Here is a 21,780-nt window from a genome sequence, read left to right on the forward strand (position 1 = left end):
GCGGTAGCATTTAAGAAAAGATTGAATTAAGTGAGAAAGTTAGCTGAGCACTCAGGCAAAGAAAACAGCAGATTGCAAAAGCCCTGAGGTGGGAATGCAGTTAGTATTCAGTGAACAGCAAGGAAACCACTCCGACTGAGAGAATTACACAAAATGAGGTTGCAGAGGAAGCTGGGTGTCACGACATACAGAGTTTGTAAAATATGGTGTGGTTTGGGGTTGTATTCTAAATGACACAGTAAGCCATTGGGAAGTTTTGAGCAGGGAAGTAACATGGTCAAGGTACCTTTTGCAAGGATCACTGACAGCTAGGTGGAGAAGAGGCTGGAGAGCACTAGTCAGGATCCAATCACTCTGGTGATTTCAGGCAGAGGACATGTTAAGAGTAATAAATGTCTAAAGGAAGAATGGGGTGCTAGAGATCAGAAGCTGCCACAAATACCCCTGGCTGGAACCCATAAGAGCGACACCTGCCTGTGCCATTTGCAGGTGCTGTCACTGCCACCCTCTATTTCCTAGATGTGCAACCTTGACCAAGGAAGGGACGGCCAGAGTCTTGACTCCACGTCACTACAGAGATGGCTGACAACTGCCACACCATTGACTCCAGGAGCAAAAGCTACTCTCCCCTTCTTGCCTTCTTTCCTGCTCATGCCTCCCGCTGGTGGAACTTCACTGGAGGCCAGGTGGCACAGCGTTCAGCATGACACGGTAGAACTGAGAAATGACAGTCTCCACAGAACTGTGGAAGCAGGGAAACCAGTTGGATGCCAGCGCTACACCTAGTGCAGGTGACGATGATTATGATTTGGACCCGGGTAGAAGTGTTAGGATTCCATCTAGTTTTTGAGGATAGGGCCAAAGAGAAGAGTCGGGGATGATTCTGGGGACTTCGGCCTGAGCAAATGGGATGAAGGATGGTACCGTTTGTTGACACTAGGAACACTGGAGGAGGTGTGCATTGCATTTGTTTAGTGGATGAGGATACATCAAAGTTGTATTTGAAGTTAACTTCAAGATGCCTACTGTTAAGTTCAAACGTGGATGAATAAGGTGCAGTTGAACATGCGCCTTGGAGTTCAGAGGAAAGGGTGAGACCACCGGTGGAATTTAAAGCCTTCTCGAACGCCATCCTTGGGATTAGATAAGAGAGTGGCCGTGGGCAGAGACAGGTGCCAGGGCAGAGTGCTGAGGCACCGAACGTTCGAGGCGCGCAAGGGGAGCCGGTCTGGCCGGAGGAAACCCTGAGGACGGTCCGGCAGTTCCTCCGGAGGACAGCCAAACCTGTGCCAACGGCTGCGCACGGGTCTAAAATGAGGCTGACTGTGGCCTCACTGGGCTTGGCAGCTACAAAGCGGTGGGGACACCTCGGTGGGCGGGTTCCCTTCCTGGAGCTCTGCCTCACCGGGAGAAGGGAAGGAGCCAGAGGGTGGCGTGCGCCCCGGGTGAACTCCCCGGCTGGTGGCGCAACGTCCGTACCCAGCAGAGGGGGGCAGTCGGGCGGCACCCAGCGGCCAGCCCCCCGGGCAGTCTGCACTCCGCGCAGGGGCAGCAGGCGGAGGGGGCGCTGGGAGCATCGCCACGCTCGGGCTCCGGGCGGCGTCCACGCTCCACAGCCGCACGGGCCGCGCCCGGCCTCGGCCTCTGCCCACCGGCCACACGAAGATCCCCGCTTGAGCGCACCCCCACTCCCGGTTCCCTTCGGCTCCTCCCGGACTCCTCGTTTCCTGTTCGGGAGCGGCTCAAGAGACCCGGTCCCTCAGCAGGCCGCACCCCCAAATCCCATCCCGTGGTCTGGTCCGGGCACGGGGCGGGGCCGCCGGCGGGGTCACGCGACCCGCCCCGACCAATAGGCGCGCGGCTCGGGGCGTAGTCCAGTACAGCCCAGTGGCTCGTGAGCAGTCGGGCTCCGCGGACGGGACGCGAGGACGAGTTGATGTGAGTGGGTCACTGAAGCGCGGTTTGGGTCAGCCCTGCGGCCCACCGGCGGAGGGGCAGGAGAAGGGAAGCGGCACCTGGCCGCACACGCATCCGTCACGCCCCCGCCGCCACTGTGCCCCTTACTTTCCCTTTCTCCGTGGTACCAGGAAGGCCATGGAGCGCGAAGTCCAGCGGGTTCGCGATGCCTTCCGGTCCGGCCGGTCGCGACCTCTGAGGTTCCGGCTGCAGCAGCTGGAGGCCCTGCGCAGGATGGTGCAGGAGCGCGAAAAGGACATCCTGGCGGCCCTCTCCTCCGATTTGTGCAAGGTGCGCGCGTGGGCGAGGAGCTCTGCTTGGAGCGCGCTCCGCCTGAGCCGGTGCTTTTGTAGAAGGTCTGAGTGGTGGGAGATCGCATCCGTAAGGCCAGTGTAGAGCCAAATGGCTTTATTGCGTGCACCTAGGTGCAGGTGGACTGAGTCGCAAATTTCCAGCTCAGCATCCCAATCTCTTTGTCCTCTGGGTTTTATAGTTGCAAACTATAGAAACTAAAAAAAAAAAAAAACAGCCCACATTCTCTTGGCACCAGGCGATTGGTGTCAGGGCTGATAAAAGCTGTCTCAGAGGTAAGGAGTCTGCTCCAGCAGGGGTCTGGGCCATCATTAACCCCTTATCTTTATGTTTCCTCTGAGTGTCAGTCCCAGGTTTTCTAGAAAACAGCTAGGGTGTTTATGTGCAGGAATAACTGGTCAGAATGGAGTTTAATTTGTTCAAACATTATTAGCCCGTTCAATTTGTGATTATGCAAGGACTGTGGGAGAGTTTACCCTGGCTTTCCCCGATCTTTCCACCCCTGTTGTGCGTATTTGCAGACGCAGAAGTGCAAGTGTTTTCTGGCTTCTGTTTGTGAATTGCCTTTTATATTTTTGCCTGTTTTTCGTTTAATTTTTGGTCCTTTTCCTGTAGGGATTTTTTGTATATTTCTGGATTTCGGTAATTTGTCAGTGTAATATATTGCAGGTTTTTTTCTCTGAGTCTGTTTCTTGTCTTTTAACTTTGTTTACTGTTTCTTTTGTAGAAAGAGGGTTTGTTTGTTTTTTTTAATCCTCACCCGAGGACACTTCAATATTTTGTTCAAATAGAGTGGGAGGGGGAGAGAGAGAGAGAAACAACGACATGAAAGGGACACATCAAGTGGTTGCCACCCACACGACCCAACCAGGGCTGGGGACAAACTGCAACCAAGGTACGTGCTCTTAGCGGGACCCGAACCTGGGTCTCTCCTGACCGTAGGCCGACGCTCTAACCACTGAGCAAAACTGGCCAGGGTAGGAAGAGGTTTTTTTGGTTGTCGTTGCACTTTAATTTTCCTCCATGACTTGGCTTTAGATCAGTGCTTCTCAAACTCGAGTGCAAGGGCGAATCCCATAGGGATCTTGTTAAAATGCAAGTTATGGTTCACAGGTCTGGGAGGGGAGAGATTCTAAGTTTCTAACAAGCTCCCAGGTGGTGCCTTCTACCTATTTTGGAACCAGGGTTTGAGTAGTGTTTAGGGCATGAATATATTCCCCTATATTTTCTAATAATATTATCATTTTGCTTTTACTTTATATCTTTATTCCAGGAGTAACAAGACTATGCTCTGGCTGTATGAGTCTCCCTCTCCCTTCCTCACTTCCCGTGAAAGATTATTTTGAAGGACAGTAATATCAGTAGTAATAGTGTTAAGAGTAACTGTTAAAACTATTAAAACTGTTAAAACTTCCTTTAGTGTACTTTAGGTGGAGAGGGACTGTGATATCAAATAAACAAGATGGGATAATTAAGATTTCAAAAAGTCTAGATCATTTATTCCACAAGCATGAAATGTTTGTGTGAATATGTACATATATAGGATTACTAAAATGCAATAAGTCCCTTGCCCTTGAGAGTTTTAAATTTGGTTGGGAAACAAAACATACACAAATAAAATATGAATGTAGTTATAAACTGTTGTATTAAGGGTGAAATATTGAGATACAGGTCAAAAGCATAATTGCTGTGGTTTATAAAGTGTGATCTAAGCAAGCCATTATTAATCAGTGATGTCATCCTGACAGGTAATGTTTAATTTTAAATGGCGTGGATCGGTAAAGAAAGATTTACAGGGATTGAGTACATTAGAGAGGGAGTCTGTAAGTCTTTCTTGAGAGCTTGGAGGGTGCCAAAGGAATCTGAATGGCAAACCTGCTAGCCTGATAATGCCAGTTTTCACTGCAGGTGTACCTGGCCTGACGTTTTTGACATTCAGGGCTGAATGTCATACTTATGCAAGGTTTACTGTGATTCTCTTAACAGAGTGAACTTAATGCTTACAGTCAGGAAGTCATTACTGTTCTTGGGGAAATTGATCTAATGCTGGAGAAGCTTCCTGAATGGGTTACTGCTAAACCAGCCAAGAAGAACCTGCTAACCATGCTGGATGAGGCCTTTGTTCAACCAGAGCCCCTGGGAGTTGTACTGATTATAGGAGCTTGGAACTACCCCTTTGTTCTCAACATTCAGCCACTGATAGGAGCCATTGCTGCAGGTCTGATGTCTTTATACTCTTTTAAGGGTCTTAGTCTCTCATTGATTATAAATTAAGGATGGTGGCTAATTAAATACATTTGCTTTGATGGTATGCCTTGGTTTACACTAGCAGTGTATTGAGAATTTACAAATATTATATATTTTTAAAAATAGACTCCTGAGGAGATTTGCATAGTAACTATTTTATATAGCTCCCAGGAAATGAACCTGTGAAGGTGTAAAGGCATGATGAATAGGCTCAGGAATTTGGAGTCTGGTATCTGTATTCTAATGTGGTTTCAGTTGCCAGCTCTGGCCTTGGGTGTATCATTTTTTCATTCATGTGAGGGCTATGGGAGTAATACTGGCTTGGGTTTATAGTAAATGCCAAGAGATTAATGTCTCACTCACTTCTGCAGGATCCAGAGCAACAGCTTTATGTTGACAAGACCTGTTTTTCAATAGTTCCAAGGCAGAGAGGAAAATCCAGGATTGGGAGTGGGAGAAAAGTGATGGAAAGATGGAGGAGTAGGGGAGGCTGATGGAGCCTGTTGTCAGCAATCTGAAGATAATGAGAACTAAGAAGTTAGCATTTGAGAAAGAGAAAGTGAGACGAGCTCTCACGCTCATTATGAGAAAGCAGAATTAAGAGCAGCAGAAATATGTGTAGTATTTGGCCTGTAGTTCCTACCTGAACACCATTTTGGTAGCTATTAAAAAGTTTATCAAGTATTAGACAATGCCGTCCTTCTTTTTGCTTTGTTTAGGAAATGCTGTGATTATCAAGCCTTCTGAACTAAGTGAAAATACAGCCAATATCTTGGCTAAGCTCCTCCCCCAATATTTAGACCGGGTAAGAATGTCTTGACCATCTTCAAAACATCTGTTTGCTGTGGGGGAACACACATTTGGCCTCTCTACTGGTACATGGCGTTGATGGCTGGGGGTCCGTTTGCAGTTTCTTTAAACCTCGAACAGTTGAATTTGAACAGCTGGTCAAATCCAAGCACTTGCTGTCTTCTCTTTTGTGTCTTTGTTGCTGAGCTCATGTGGAAAACACTGGGCTGTCCAGTCAGTTCCTCAGTGGGATGGTGGCTCTCAGATTTCACCAGACTCTGTTCTTTGCCTGTTTTCCATCTGCTCCTTCTGTACACACAGGGCTGTTTTTCATCTTCACATGGTTTTATTGAATGTTACATGTTTATGTTGAAGAACCTGCTCATGTTAGTTGGTCAGATTAATTTGGCAGTGCAAGTGTTTCTGTTTTTCCTTCTTTAAGGACCTGTATGTTGTTGTTAACGGGGGTGTTCCGGAAACCACGGAGCTCCTGAAGCAGCGGTTTGACTACATCTTCTATACTGGAAACCCTGCAGTTGGAAGAATTATCATGGAGGCTGCTGCCAAGCACCTGACTCCTGTGACCCTTGAACTGGGAGGCAAGAGTCCATGCTACATTGACAAAGATTGTGACCTGGACATCGCCTGCAGGTGAGGCTGGCTCTGGTCACGTAGGGTTTTCCCAGTGTTGTGGAGGCTTTTCCTAGTAAGTTGATGCATCCTCTTTGCACTGGAACCCTACGCCTTTTGGCCCCAAGAGACATCAGTAAGCTTTAGTGGTTGATGTCCTTGTGAGAAACAGCTCTTTCCAAACTGTCCCTTTGTGCCACTGCCAGAGAGGTGAGCAGTAGGTCATAAGTCCCATGATCCTCCTTAGGAGTATGGAAAGGTTCTTTCTGCCCTTGAGATGGTAGATCTACGATAAATTTTACTGTTCTGCTGGTCGATGATCCAGGACATAGGTAATCCACAGTATTGTGTGTGCCTAATAAAATCTTTAAATTCCCCACAGAAAGGGTATCAAGTTGATTTCTTACTGAGTTCCTTTGTTGTTAAAACCAGTATTATCTTTTAACTTAGATTAGCATCTCGCAAACTGGGAACTAGAAAACAAAAGGTTTCAGGTTCTCCCTGCTAAATCAGATTTAGCTGTCAGGAAGTCCCAAAACCCAGAAGTGACTGTGTGCTCAGAGTGGGGTGGTCTCTCTCTCCTTCAGAGATGGGAGGCATGGAGGAGGTATCGAGGGTTAGGCTGGGGTCTGGGCCAGCTTCGGAAGTGGAAGTCTGCTTTCAGAATATGGGATCCTCAGTCAGTGCGTGTTCATGTCACGGACTTAGATCCCACACGGCACAGTTTTCCAGAGTGGGGAGGGCTGCTCTGCCTACCTGGACATATTGCCAGCAGGACCTAAAGTCGCAACCAGGAGAGGCGGAGTCTGTGGAACTCCTGTCCTCCCTGATGTCCTCTGGCTGGAGTGGGAGCAGGAAGAGGGTGTCGGGAGGCTATGCCTCTCTTCCTGTAGCAGGCAGTGGTTTCCCTGCTTATCAAGCACTATTTTCCCATGGACTGGCATGAGAATGTCTCCCCCGTCGAGTGCTTCACATCAGTCAGAAAACGCGTTATAAGTTCCACCCAGCTGATTTAGAAACGAGTTCTTAAATGTTTTTGTTTTTATAAAAATTGCCAAGCAGGTGTATGAATAAATGCTAGTTCAGAATGTTCAAACAATAGAAAAGTAGGTAACAAATAACTAGTAGATTTAATTCCATTGCTATCTGGGGTTTTCCCCCTTCAGACGCATAGCCTGGGGGAAGTACATGAATTGCGGTCAAACCTGTATTGCTCCCGACTACATTCTCTGTGAGTCGTCTCTCCAGAATCAGATCGTGCAGAAGATTAAGGACACTGTGAAGGTTTGTATTTAACACACCTGGCTCCGTTGGTTTCATTAAGATGAGTCAGATCAACTGTTTGCAGGCAACACCCTTTTATCCTCCCTTCCCCAGAAAGTTCCAATAGTTTATGTGACTAAATTAACTCACTGGATAATTTAAAATGCTCTCTGCCCGTTTTCTAGAAGGTCTGCTGCGATGCAGAATTGGGTTGGTGTTAAGCCCACTTAAATTCTCTCGTTGATTTGTTGATGAAACAACTGGTTAGTTGTGGCACATGCTTTAAAACAGATTTTCAACCTTTTTCATCTCATGGCACACGTAAACTAATTACTAAAATTCAGCCCTGGCAGGTTTGGCTCAGCGGTTAGAGTGTCGGCCCGTGGACCAAAGAGTTGTGGGTTCGATTCCAGTCAAGGGCACGTACCTCGGTTGTGGTTCGCCCCGGCCCTAGTTGGGGTCGTACGGGAGATGACCATTTGCTGTGTCCCTCTCACATGGATGTTTCTTTCTCGCATGCTCACACACTGTACCCGAAGATAAATGGAAAAATATCCTCGGGTGAGGATTTACAAAAATAAAAAAGAGAGAAGAATTGACCAGACTCAGAGATTGTGGTACGGCAAAGAGGAGGTTAAAAATCCCTGTGAGACTATAACCTCTTGAGGTTTGGAGAATATGCTTAGTTGAGAATGGTGATAAACTCAGTTTCAAAGGAATAAGAACCCCTCAGCCTTTCTTTGGGGCGTTTATACTCTGAACACAGTAGTTCTCACTGAAGTCACTAGAGAGCCATGAAGAAAAGTTCCCAGTCCTCACCCTCCAGGCCGATTTCATTGGGGTGGGGTCTGCAGGTGATTCTAAGGTGCAGCCAGCATTGAAAACCATGGTTAATGGCACCAGAGTTTGGGCCCAGGAACGTGCATTTCAACAAGCTGCTTGGATGATTCTTTGTTGTTCGGGGGTTTTGTTTGTTTGTTTGTTGGCTTGATCTTGAGAGTACATTTATTAAAACTGGGGACAGTGAAACAAGGAAGGGCTTAGGACAGAAGAAGCAACAAGAGAGCCTGGGCAGGGCTGCTTTGGCTCTCTGGGAAGTCAGAGAGAGGGGCCTTGGAGACAGGTTCAGGGGTAAGCTGCCCAGTGCTTCCTGGTTACAAGTCCGGTGGGGAGCCTTAGGGCTTAGGAGATGCAGGCCTCAGAGGGAAGAGAGGGGTGGATGATCCCGACCACCAGACTCGAGCTGTTTGTGGAGGTGGGTGAACAGTGCCCATTTTGATTGACGAGCAAGTCTAGAGCTTTTATAAGGCCTTGAAGTGATACAGCAATTCAGTAATGTTATGTGTGTTTCGCATAATAAATATAGATTATTTGGCCTTCGTGGTTCTTTTACCTTGTTTAATTTACAAAAAAATGTATTTTGATCTTCTGAGTGGTTTCCCTGTCATCTATGATGGGTAGAAATACCAGTCTAGAGAAGATACAAAACAATGAAATAGTGCAAAGCTCAGCCAACTTCCTGTAAAGGGCTAGAGAGAGTGCATCAGGCTTTGCAGGCCATAGGTCACTGTTCACCCACACAGCACCTCGCAGGACAGCAGCCACAGCGGACAGGTAAACACAGTGGCCCTGAAATAGGGCAAGACCCCCTACATCTCCTCCCCCATTCACCCCCAGGAGGGCCCACAGGTAGACTGCAAGAGATCCAGGTGAACCCCTGAAACCATGGAAAGTGATAATCATGTGCTTAATTCTTGACATGCCCAAAGGCTTGAGTTTACTGCTATACAGACTCTCCTTGACTTGCAGTGGGGTTGCATCCTGATAAACTCATTTTAAGTTGAAAATACAAATCAAAATTCACTTAGTACACCTAACCTACTGAATGTCTAGCTGGTTTAGTCTACCTTGACGTGCTCAGAACACAGGCATTAGCCTACATTTTGGCAAAGTCATCTTGCTGCTGCTGCCCAGCCTGAGACAGCATCCGCTGGCCCGGGCAAAGACCGGGCTTCGGAGCGCGCTTTCTACCGAATGTGTATTGCGTCCCTACCATCGTAACATCAAAAACCTAAAGTTGAACCCGTAACTGGGGAGCCGTCTGTACTGTTAAGGTTCTTGGTGGGGTGGGCTGTGATGCTAGAAAACCAGACTTCTGAGCATGAGTGGGTTTTGTACTTATTAAAGAAATCGAAATGTGGGTCTTCTATGACAATTGAACACTATTGTTTTAAATAGGAATTTTATGGAGAAAATATAAAAGAATCTCCTGATTATGAAAGGATCATCAATCTTCGTCATTTTAAGAGGGTACTAAGTTTGCTTGAAGGACAGAAGATAGCTTTTGGAGGGGAGACTGATGAAGCCACCCGCTACATAGGTAATGGGAACCCCCCTTTTCTTATGGAGAAAGGGGAGTTTGACAGTACTTATTGATACTATTTATTGATACTAAATAGATATTTAGTGTAAAATACATTATCAAATACTGCTTTCTGGTATACTGTTTTGTAAACTATTTAAAGATGATCATATACGCACACACACACGTTTAATAATACTACCTGTGTTGCACTAGTTTTTTGTATTTACACATATTTTATCTACATTTTTCTTCCTGACCACCCTGAGAGGCAGAGGCAGAACAGACCTCCGTAATTACCCAGTTATGGCTGGGAAACGGCTCCGAGGACATAGCTTAGCCGTAATTCCACAACTAGCTCCGGCAGTGCTGTTTTGATCTATCATGCTTGACATTATTTGTTTACTTTTTGTGTTTTTTGTTCTTTGACATAAATCTATATTAGTTTTGAATTTTAAACACATTTTTCCAAAGTAGCATACACGATAACAGAAGAATTACACATTTAATTGGCAAAAGCTTAAAGAACTTAATAAGATAATAAGTACCTCTGGCCTGTGAATTCACTGGCTCAGTAATACCCTCCAAAAGCTCCAGTTGTTTCGTCTTCTTGCCCTGCTATCCTCAGCATGTTGACTCCTCCCACTTCTAGGCTAATCAGGGGTGAGCGGAAAGGTCATCCCTGAGCAGCTCAGACTGGTGAGGAACTTCTCTCTGTCCTGGAGTCAGGGTCACCTTATCCGAGCACATGGCTGTGCAGAGGAGGACACCTAAACCAAGTCAGTTCTCCGACCCAGGGAAACGGTGGGCAGTGGGTTTAGGGTGTAGCATATGTACCTCTGGGGGTGCTGGCAAGAACCGTCCACCACGCTGCAGCAGAACCCAGCTGGAAACCAGGAGAAAAGGAGAAGCGCAGACTTGTTATCGGCAGGTGTCTTCCTTTTAGTTGGCGGTCGAGCTTGTGCACGGGGTATTTCTGGGTGCTGCCTGGTGCCTGTCTCGGCATGAATGCTGGGATGCTCTGCGAAGCTGCTTCAGCGTCTGTATTGCCCTCCCATAGTGGATGGAACACTGAACTAAGGGTTAGGGAATCTTGACCATTTAAATATGTTTTCTTAATCTGTAACAGAACACAAATAAAGGTCAATGAAATACTATGCAAGAAAGCAGTTGAATTAAGAAGTGTTGCTTTGATACACAGAGGGGCTATCTGTGCTCCCTGAAAGATGTAAACATAACCTCCTGTTACGAATATGGCTATGAACAGGGTTTCACATACATACGATATATCCAGGCATATATCTTTCCCTTGGTTTGCATGAGGATCCTGCTTCATGTGCTTGCAGACATTTAATTCGCACAGTTTGTCCACAGACTTGGGACTTATTTTTTTTAATGGGTAATACTTGGATGGGAATAGGAAAGGGATGGATAGGTGACCTGATGAAAAAATCTAACATGAGAGTTTTGCATTTCTGTCTTTTATAGCATTTTCATTTTGCTTTTTCCTTTTTAGCCCCAACAATACTTACTGATGTTAATCCTGATACCAAAGTGATGCAAGAAGAAATTTTTGGACCAGTTCTTCCAATAGTGCCTGTGAAGAATGCAGATGAAGCCATAGAATTCATAAATGCTCGTGAAAAGCCCTTGGCTATCTATCTGTTTTCTCATAACAGTAAGGTAACTTTACAGAGAAGAGCACACTGTAATAAGCCACTATTGTAAATCGTGTTCCCTCTTTGTGGTAAAGCAAACGATGGTTTATTTTGTGTGATACCAGAATCCACCAACCAAGGCTCTTCTCCTAGATTGCTGTCTTGGGCAGTCAGCCTTGGGGCTATCGCGATAACCTTTACTCCTTGGGTCTCCAGGGGTGAGTGGCACCAGTTTCTTTGACTCGAATACTGCCCACATAGTAGACTCAATGTGCCAGCTTTAGAAGCTTTTCTGACATTAATCCACTGGACACTCTGTGTAAGAGCCTTCCCCCATGACACAGGTGGCATTCCCAGCCCCTCGGGACTGTGTGGGCAGAAATCTCTGGCACTGTCGGGGAAGTGGTTGTGATATCTTCAGTTTCTCCAGCTACATGATTTTGCTGTTAGGGTGGTAGAACCATACCAGGCAGGTGAACGTTTTACCATGTGACACAGCATGAAGAGCCTGGCCACTTTATTTACTTGCATCAGAAGATGACTGAAATCTGTCCAGTGTGGCTCAGTGGTTGAACGTCGACCCTGCACCAAGAGGTCACCGGTTCGATTCCCAGTCAGGGCACATGCCCAGGTTGTGGGCCCGGTCCCCAGTAGGGGGCATGCAGGAGGTGGCCAGTTGATGTTCTCTCTCATCGATGTTTCTATTTCTCTCTCCCTCTTACTTCCTCTCTCTCTCAAATTATTAAAATAGGGAGGAAAAAAAATTTTAAAAAAAGGTGACTGGCTGCTGCTAAGGGACAGTGGCCTCAGGAAGGTCAAGTAGGTTCAAGAGCCCCCTGAAGAAAAGCAGACACAAAAAGGGGAAGATGGCAGTGGAGGTCTGAGCACTCAGACTGCATGTGTTCTGGAGAGCTCAGGGCCGCGCACGGGCTGTGTGGTGGCGGCGTCAGCGTGGTGAGGCCATTGAGATGCAGGTCTGAACAGAACGTTCAGGGAGCCAGGTGTGTGGGCTCTTAACAAGCAAAAGTCTACGCTTTGTTTTGATTTTAATCTTCACCTGAGGACATTTTTCCATTTTTTTGTTCAGATAGAGTGGGAGGGAGAGAGGAGAGAGAGAGAGAGAGAGAGAGAGAGATGCGAAAGGGACACATCAAGTGGTTGCCACCTGCAATACCCAACCAGGGCCGGGGACAAACTGCAACTGAGGCACATGCCCTTAGCGGGAACTGAACCCAAGTCTGTCCGGACCACAGGCCGACGCCCTAACCGCTGAGCCGAACTGGCCAGGGCCAGAGGTCTACATTTTAAATGACCATGGACAACGTGGTGATGGGACCCTGAAAGCTCAAGTCCACTGGCAGGGTGCGCTCGGGGGAGCGCTTCCCACCGGCTGCTGGGTGACCGTGTGTGGCCACAGTCCCCTCGACGTTTGCTGTGAAGAACTCTCAAGGGCTTGTTGGCACCCAGGTGAAAGGACGTTGACCAGTCCAGCGTCATTTTTCCTGTTCAGATCTTAGGACAACTGTTTCTTCAAAAATTGGATGCTAAACCTTAAATATTTATTGCATTTCATAAAAACTAAATGATATCTATAAATCATATTCTATAATTTAAAGCAGAGCTAGAGAAATATTTTAAAAATTTTAAACAATATATAGTCTGAACTGTCCCTTTTTTTAAAAAAGGCTTTTTGCTGCCATTTTGGGTGGTCCGACTCTAATAGGGGTGATGTGGTGCTGCCACCCTCGAAGTACTAGGTGTGCGTCAGAGAGGTTAGACAGGGATCACATTTGATGTCTGTCCTGTCTGGGGATCTGCCTTTCCTTGAATTGTGTCATGATTTGAGAAGAGCAAGGGACCCATTGTTCTGAAAGATGGGCTGAAAGGAACTCACTCCTGGTAGAGCTCTGTGGACACTAGGTGTTCATTTGTTTGGCACGGTGTCCCCGAGCTCGAGTAGCTGTGCCCGAATGTGAAGGCAGAGTGCATCAGAGCACAGCCGCCTGGGCGCTCCTGACCGGGAGCCTTGGTTCTGCTCCTCAGCTCATTCGACGGATGATCGACAGCACATCCAGCGGCGGTGTCACGGCCAACGACGTGATCATGCACTTCACGCTCAGCTCTTTGCCCTTCGGCGGAGTGGGTGAGTCTTCCCCTTGTTCACAGCGCACGTTCAGAGTGGCGCAGGAATCGCTGCGGCTGCTCTCTGCTTGGTCCTCCTCCTGAGGGGCCGTCCCCGGCCGCCATGGGAGTCCTCTTGCTACCTGCCAGGTCCTCTGCTGAGGGGCCCTCTCTCCGTCTCCCGCCTTTCGTCCTCAGTAGCGTTTACCACAGTCTCTAATTATTTTGTTTCTTTCGTTGTGTCACTTGTTTGTTGTTCTCCCACATTTAGGGGATTTTTTGTAGGCCAACAGTCAGGTCTAGGTCCCTGTGTCTTTGGTTTAAGGGAGGTGGTTAGACAGGCTTAGACGGCCAGGAGCAGACAGCAGTGCAGGGGTTTCTCGGTCCCTATGCCGTGTGCCCTGGCAGCCTGAGCGGCGCTCACCATGCTGCGCCCAGCCCTTGGCCCAGGGCCAGCCTCTCCTCACAGTGTCTCCTGCTTTGAGAAGAATGGGAGGCTCCCCTAGAGGACAGCAGAACAGACTCCTCTCGGTGAAGCCCTGTGGACTCGGCCTGCTGCTCCCTGTGGGCTGGGCTTACCCGCTCTCTCACCCCTGGGATGATTGACTCAACTCTTTACATTTTCCTTTGGGATCTAGCTGTAGGCTTCTCTATGATCTGTTAGAGATATTACAGATTAACAAATGTGTTAATAGCAAAAAGCTATTAAGTTCTCATAGCAAAAAGCAAACACTAAAAGGCAGTCTTAAAAGCTCCTGCTGAGTTCCCTCCCCTGCAGTAGTATAAACAGCCTACTCCATGGGAGTGCAACGGCCCAGGTTAAGGCACGCTCGTCCCAAGAAACCCTGGCCTGTTTTCCACAATAGCCACAGGTCCCTTTCTAGGATGTACGTGTATTGCCAGCACCCAACACAGTGACTGACATGTATGAGGGGAAGGTGGGGCCAGCCTGGGTCAGGGGATGTTGCAGGAGCCACACTGGCACTGGGGGAGGCCGGGACTGGGATGGTGGCAGGGCAGCTGGTGGAAGGGAGTGGATATTTTGGGAGGTTGAGCAACATGATTTGCTGATGTGTTTGGGTGTGGAGAGGCGGTGAATGAAAGGAGGATGGTTAGTGAGATTTGGGCTGGAGTTACTACGGTTTCACTGCCCAGAGTCTTAGGGTTAGACTGGACTCTGCTGTGTCTGGTCCTCGGCGCTCCACAGGGTCTTGGCTTCCACCTGCAGGTGCAGCCTCAGACTCGCACTGCGCCACGAGGTCACACGTGCCAGCAGCGTGCAGCTCCAGTGACTGAGTTCAGTCCGTCTGACTAGGTAGCCTTTCGCACAGTTGACCATACCCTCTTCTTTGTAACAAAAAAACTTCCCCCCCAAATGCAAAAGAAATTCAGGCTTATTAAGAAAACTTGGAAAAGATAGAAGAGCCCAAGGAAAACAATTTAATTACCCATAACCCCACTACTTAAAGATAACCTTTGGTGTATATCTTTAAAATTCGTTTCAAAATGCATATCTTTTATACATGTTGCCAAATTTCCCTACAGTTTGAGCTGTCATCTAAATGATGGGCCACGCCCTGGCCAGTTTGGCTCAGCGGTTGGAGCATCAGCCGGCAGACCGGAGAGTTCCGGGTTCGGTTTCCGCTAAGGGCACGGACCTCAGTTGCAGTTTGTCCCTGGCCCCGGTTGGGGTCGTGTGGGTGGCAGCCAGTCGATGTGTCTTTCTCACATTGATGTTTCTCTCTCTCTCTTACCCCCTCTCTCCCTCCTGCTCTATCTGAAGATAAATGCAAAAATGTCCTCAGGTGAGGATCAAAAAAAGTAAATGATGGGCCAGGACACTGCTTCCGGGGCCCGGTTGCTGTGCCTGATGCACGGCACCACGCACGTCTGTCCAGCACACGTCGATGCGGGAGTGAGCGCTGGCACAGCACAGCGTTGTGAGAGGGCAGAGATTCACACTCGCCTGTTACCCCCCAGCTCTGTCGCCCCATCGTCCTGGTCTGTGTTCCTTGCTAGGAGCTTAGAGGAAGCAAGTGGGCAGGCAGGGCTGTGGGTGAATGGAGCCACGTGGCTGGTGGGAAGCATGCACAGCACTAGAACCAGACCAGCGCGGGCTCCCGGGCTAGCTGTGCATTCCCCTCAGACAGCCACCGGACCCTGCTGAGCTCCTCTTCCTCTCTGAAACTGGGGCGGCGTGATGCCTCGCGCTGAGGGGTGGTGGTGGGGGTGGAAGAGGATGCGAGGCACCGGGGGGAGCCCTGCCGTGGAGAGCTGCGGACCTGGCCCGCTCTTGGAAAGCATCCTGTCTTAGGGGGGTTCCCCTGCTGGGAGCCCTGGGAAGAATGTCCTGAAAAGAGCCACGTGGTCTGGCCTGGAGGTTGAAGGGGCGTTCGGGGTGTCCGAGGCGGCAGGGAGACTGTTCCTCTGTCGTTGGAGAGGAAGCTGGTGTCACCTACAGGAACCTGTTTTTGTCTGTTCCCTGTATTTCAGGTTCGAGTGGGATGGGAGCTTATCATGGACAACATAGTTTCGACACTTTTTCTCATCAACGTGCCTGTTTATTAAAAAGTTTTAAGGGAGAAGCTGCTAACAAAGTCAGATATCCTCCCAACAGCCAGTCAAAGGTGGATTGGGCAAAATTTTTCCTCTTGAAACGGTTCAGCAAAGGAAAACTCAGTCTCCTGTTCCTCGCGTTCCTGGGCATTGTGGCTGCTGTGCTTGTCAAGGTGAGTGCCGTGAGTCCCGGGCGCTGCTCTCTGCTCCTGCCTGCCCGGCGGCCAGCTGCGCTTCCTTCGTCTTGGGAGCTCCTCTGACTTTTGTTTATGAACTCTGTCTCATATTAGGACAGCCTGCCGGCCAGCCACCTTTCAGAAAGGTCTCGGGCGCAGTCACCCCTTGCTTAGCTGGCGCCTCGGCGGCTGAGTGCTTGTAGCTCCGGCCTGTCAGAACTGCCTCACAGGACTCGGCTGCCCACCGCTGATCCTCTGCCCTCGGTGCCTCGGCCTCAGCTCTGTCCTTGGCCGCGCCTGACAGCAGCACGCCGCGTGGTGGAGGGAGTGCTGAGGTGACGATAGTGGTGGACTGTCTTGGTGGTGGAGTAGCTTCGGTGAGGGCAGTCTGAGTGCTTTTCCTCCTGATTGGACCACCATGTAAAGTTTCTCTTGGGTGACTGGTTATTACAGATACAGGCTTACTAAGAGGCCCCCTGCCAGCTGGCTTCACCAGGCAGTTTGTGTGTCCTTGGGGTGAAAGAGAAACCCCAGGCGATGAGCGGTAAGGTGGACTGAGGACAGGCAGTGTGCAGCTCCCAGCATCCGTCCGAGGAGATGCACTGGAAATACTGACGTCCATGAAGAATAGGCTTGGAGGGGAGGCAGGGTTCAAGCATGTGGTGGAAGGAGCTGTTTTATGCCTGTGTTGGTGGACCTGGAGATGCCAGTTGCATTTGAACCGTTTGGGTTTTCCCAGAAACACCAGGCTGTGCTGAGGAGGAGGGCGCTGGCCTCCTGGCAGTCCTGGAGGCAGTGGTGAGGCGGCTCAGCGCAGCTGTCTGTCAGAGCGAGGTAGGAGCTCCCTTTCTTCCGTCAAAGTGGGCCACGTTGGGGTATGTTTCTTTTAGTTGTTTGTTTTTCTACAGCTAGAGGCTTATGGGTTGTTGAAAAAAGAATATTTAGCCCTGGCCGGTTTGGCTCAGCGGTTAGAGCGTCGGCCTGCGGTCCAGAGAGACCCGGGTTCGGTTCCCGCTAAGGGCACGTACCTTGGTTGCAGTTTGTCCTTGGCCCTGGTTGGTCGTGCGGGTGGCAGCCACTCGATGTGTCCCTTTCACATGAGTGTTTCTCTCCCTTTCTTCCTCTCTCTCCCTCCCACTCTATCTGAACAAAAGATGGAAAAAATGTTCTCGGGTGAGGATAAAAAGAATATTTATTTGTCTTCAATTTGGACTTTGGCCCAGAGTATCAGTGTTAAAAACGTAACTTTCCCACAATTTTAAAAGGGTGAGGGTGGGTTGCTAGAACCTTGGAAAAGTAGTGGTGATGGCGTCCTGGGTTAGAGGACACATCCTGTCTACAAAGAGGGTGGCTGGTGCGCACCTCCGTCCTCTTCCGCCCTGGGGACGTGCCAGCCAACCCGTGTAGACCTGACTCCCGTTCAGACACCCAACTCTTTGTTTCATAATTTCAGAATCTCCTAAAAATCGGAGTCACTTTTTGTTGTGTTTTGAGTTGTTTTAGGTTTATTTTTCCCTAGTGTGACTTGAGAATCACTGGTAGCAAACTTAACGTGTGTGCCTAGGGGCTTTCTGTTCTTCACCGCTCTGAGGTCCAAGGCGTGCTCGGGGTTGCAGTCGCTGTCCATGTTTCCTCAGGATGGCGGTCCCCAGCCTGGTGTGCATCTTCTGCCTTGGGGTGGACTTTCTTAGCTTCGTGGCAGATTTGGAGGTCCAAGCTGACCATGTTCCCCAGAAGGCTGCCCCATCCAGACAGGCAGAGCAGGCCAGGCCTGCAGATTCCCCGGGGAGTGCGACAGGCACACCCTTCTCTGTTAGAGTCTAGAGAGCCGCTGTGTATGCAATGTTTAGCTGGGAACAAGAAAGTGTGGCTTTGATCCTTAGGCCTCAGCTTCTTCATCTATGGAATGAGGATGTGGACTCAGGGATTTCCTGGGGCCCTGGGGCTCCACCTCCCAGCCCCCGTCCCGGAGCTGATGTGTTGGTGCTCAGAGTGGTTTCAGTCCAGTGAGACTAAAGGCTTGGCTTTCCTTGCCTCCTGGCTGCTTCTCTGCTTTTCTCTCCAGCTTTTATCCATTTTTTTAAGATCGCCTTTTACATTAAATAAATGACTGAGCCTATATTGGTCATTTACTCAAATCTTTATTATCATTGTAAACATTTTCCTGAAATTGCTTTTCTGTACTAGTTACTTTATGTGTGGATGTGATTTTATTCACTTTGCTAGAATTAGAATAGATTTGAGACACTTTTTTTTTTTTATTCCTCACCTGAGGATATGTTTTCATTGATTTTAGAGAGAGCACAGGGAGAGAGAGAGAGGGGAACATCAATGTGAGAGGAAAAAATCAGTCCGTTTCTCACACACACATCCCTACCGGGGATCAAACCTGAAACCTGGGTATATGCCCTGACCAGGAAGCAAACCCACAACTTTCGGTGTACGTGACGGCGCCCCAACCACCGGAGCCCCCGGCCCGGCGGGTTTGAAGCGCTTCCCTGGGAGGGGGGAGCAGCGAGCGGTCAGTCCAAGGGGAGAGCAGGCCGGGTCTCGGAGTGGGCAGCAGTTTTCTATATGTGCACTGAAATATATGCATAAAATACTCAAAGTAAAGTTCCAATAAAACTTAAGGAGCTACAGAAAGCATAGTAGAAAGTATGGAAAGATTGAGAAAGAAAAAAGGTTAAAATTGATCAGTGCCATCAGGCCTTGACAAAATAAATACGGCGTTTGGACTTGGAGGTGTTGCGACAGCATTATCTCACCTCGGCAGGCAGGCGTTGACTCGGGGCTACTTTGGGATTTGGTAGTAGTTCTTCACATTGCTTTTTTTTTTTTTTTTTTTGGTACGTGCCCCTAGTGGGAACCGAACCCAGGACTCTCTGGTCCGCAGGCTGACGCTCCAACTGCTGAGCCAAACCGGCCAGGGCATTAACATTGATTCTTAAAGGGAGAGACAGAAACAGGGATTTGTTGATCTACTTACTTATGCATTCATTGGTTGGTTTCTCGTATGTGCCCTGACGGGATCACACCCACAGCCTTGTCGTATTGGCATGACACACTAACCAACCAAGTAACTGGCCATGGCGAAATTTTAGTAGTATCAAAACTGTTGATCAGATTTCATGGAGAGATTTCAGCTTCCTACTCACAATGTGAGGACAGCAAATGAGCACTTGCAGCTCCAGGCTCTATTCTAGTACTGTCCCATTGATATTGGACAGAATACCGCCTCTGTCACCATGTGTCTTGTTACTGCTGTTTTGGGGAGAGAGCAAAAATCTTTTTTCCTCAGTTCAACCAGCACTTATACTTCTTAGGGATACACATGCCTTTTTATATAATGCATTTAGAGTCCACACACTCAGCTCATGTTCCAGAGCAGGCAGGGCGGGTTTTTAGACCAGCAGAGTAACCTGGATCTCTTTCTCCTCTCTAGGCTGTATACTACTGAAGAACGGTCCTGTTCAGCCTCCTATTGCCTCTACTAAATTATTTCTTTATTACATAGCTAATGAACCAATAATTTTAACATCCTACCAAAAAATAGTAAAACATGCAGCACTATAATCAACCCTAAAGTCATTACCAAGCACCATTAATACAATTTGCCATTTCAGCCAAATTCCAACATTTCCCAAGTGAGGGTGCTCAGAGAACCTGTTCCAGACGGTGCTGCCCAGACCATAGAAGGAGAGTGTGTCCAGCTATGTGAAGGAGTCTCAGAACCTACTTGGTGACTTCCTCACTCCAGTGCATGGGACGTGGGTCACCTGCCCTGTCCCTGCTATTGCCTCCATCACTCTGGGAACTTTCAAGAGCTCAGTGCTGCCCAGGGTTGCCAGCAGCTCTCTGCAGTCCAGAGAGATGTGGCTAGATCTGCCAGGCTCCAGAACTGGGGGGGGCAGGGGAGAATCCCTGTCCCTCATTCATCCCTTGGGACTTGAGGACCTGACCTCCAGCAGTTGGCCCTCTTGTCAAACGTGCTGTGTGACCACTGGGTTTCCTCCTTTCTCGCCCATTCACCACTCTGCCTTGTGTTCAGTTTGTGGCAATTGCGTCCCTGTCCACAAGGCTGATTGTGACATTCCCAAAGCAGCTTGTAGCTCCTAGGACTTCCTGGAAGACAGTGCTAGTGTCCCACAGGTATCTGATGGTGTAGGAGTTGGAGAATTCTACATCTTATAAAACCTAACTGGCACTTTAATCTTCACCCAAGGATATTTTTCCATTGATTTTTTTAGATAGAATGTAAGAGAGGGAGGGAGAGGGAGAGAGAGAAACGTTGATGTGAGAGAGAGGCACGTCGACTGGTTGCTTCCTGAACGACCCCATCTGGGGCTGGTTATTGAACCTGCAACCCAGGATATGCCCTTGACGGGGAGTTGAACCTGTGACCCTTTTGTCCATGGGCTGACACTCTAACTGCTGAGCAAAACTGGTCAGGGCTGGCATTTTTAAATGTAGTTATAAAAGACTGTATTTATAACAATACTGGTCCTTTGCCAGGATCCTAAAATTGCAAGTTAGTGTATTTCCAAGGACAAATCTTTAAGTTTTTTATTTCTTTAGCACAAATGCAAGTTAATTTCACTTTTTTAAACCTCAGAGAATTCCCTTTTGGGATAAATTTAGCCTTCAGAACTTAACATGGGGAAACCATTTCCTGTCTGTCATGGACAAGAGGCCTTGGATATTCAGATGGATCATTTGGAGAAGTCTGCAGAAGGACTTGAAGCCATGGTGTTGGCCATGTTGAAGGGGATGAAGGACACAGAAGCTCAGAACATGGCCAAGACCTGAGGCACTTCGACCAGTGGACCAGCCTCCCTGCTGGGCCCTGCTGGGTGACCGGCAGCAGGAGCTCTGTCCCCTTTCTCTGTTTGAAGACAGACTCCGCCCACTCAGTGAGAGAATGTAATTCACTTTATAGAATGTATGATCCGCTTTGTTGAATGAGTTTGTTCCATGAAGGCTGTCTGAAGTATGTTATGTCTTAATCACAGGGTGAGGTGTCAAAAATTAATCACTATACTGGTTTAGGAAAAAGCTGCATAAACTGTATAACTATCAGAATAATCAGTCATAATTTCAATATGCCATTTGGTATATTGTACATTATAATTTCTAGTTAAACTAAATCATTGTCTACTAGTATATTCTGCTTCGAAATAAAGACATTGTATGTTATGAAGTTGGATGATTTCAGTACCATTCTCCGCCGAGCATCGGGCTGGGTCTCTGGGAGCGGCCCCTTGGCCACAGTTTCCCGGCTGGAAGCACGTGTGCGTCTGTCAGGGTGGCAGCAGCAGCCTCCACAGGTGCTTCCCAGTTCAGCTTCTTAGCTGAACCTTTTCTCAAGCTTTACTTTCTGTCCTTTGTGAGTTTGGTTTTTTGTTTTCCAAAGTACCTATGTTGTAAATAGGTTTTTTCCCAACTACATCCTCTGTGCTATTGTAATTTATAATAAGAAATATATGGTCTTTGTCCCTATTCCTTCCACAAAGTTCCTAAAATCCTTGGAGTTTCCTAAGTCATAAGAGTGATAAAGGTGTCTTGTTGACATTAATGATGTGACTTTTGTCAGGGCCTAAGGATGGGGCTGGTTGCCAAGGAAAACAACCTTTCAGTCCCACCCTGGGACCTTAGGGGCAGCGTTGCTGGAGGTTGAGTTGATCACCAGAGACTGATGATTCGATCACGCCTA

The 21,780-nt window shown here is 48.3% G+C and overlaps 1 protein-coding gene across 2 annotated transcripts; it reads left to right on the forward strand.

The window, feature by feature from the left end:
- The first annotated feature begins 1,895 nt into the window (after window positions 1-1,895).
- ALDH3A2 (aldehyde dehydrogenase 3 family member A2) lies at window positions 1,896-20,348 on the forward strand. Of its 2 annotated transcripts, XM_036278368.1 has the most exons (12): window positions 1,896-1,938; window positions 2,088-2,247; window positions 4,255-4,486; window positions 5,235-5,320; window positions 5,747-5,955; window positions 7,101-7,218; window positions 9,436-9,577; window positions 11,076-11,242; window positions 13,261-13,360; window positions 15,832-16,067; window positions 16,810-16,904; window positions 19,513-20,348. In XM_036278368.1, coding segments are annotated over exons 1-11 (1,515 nt in total). In that variant the 5' UTR covers window positions 1,896-1,936; the 3' UTR covers window positions 16,873-16,904; window positions 19,513-20,348. The 2 variants fall into 2 exon arrangements, with proteins under 2 accessions (XP_036134261.1, XP_036134262.1); XM_036278369.1 differs by lacking the exon at window positions 16,810-16,904 and having other exon boundaries at window positions 19,513-19,692.
- The last annotated feature ends 1,432 nt before the right edge of the window (window positions 20,349-21,780 follow it).

This window comes from Molossus molossus, unplaced genomic scaffold, assembly GCF_014108415.1.
Source record: "Molossus molossus isolate mMolMol1 unplaced genomic scaffold, mMolMol1.p scaffold_m16_p_27, whole genome shotgun sequence".
NCBI classification, from domain to species: Eukaryota; Metazoa; Chordata; class Mammalia; order Chiroptera; family Molossidae; genus Molossus; species Molossus molossus.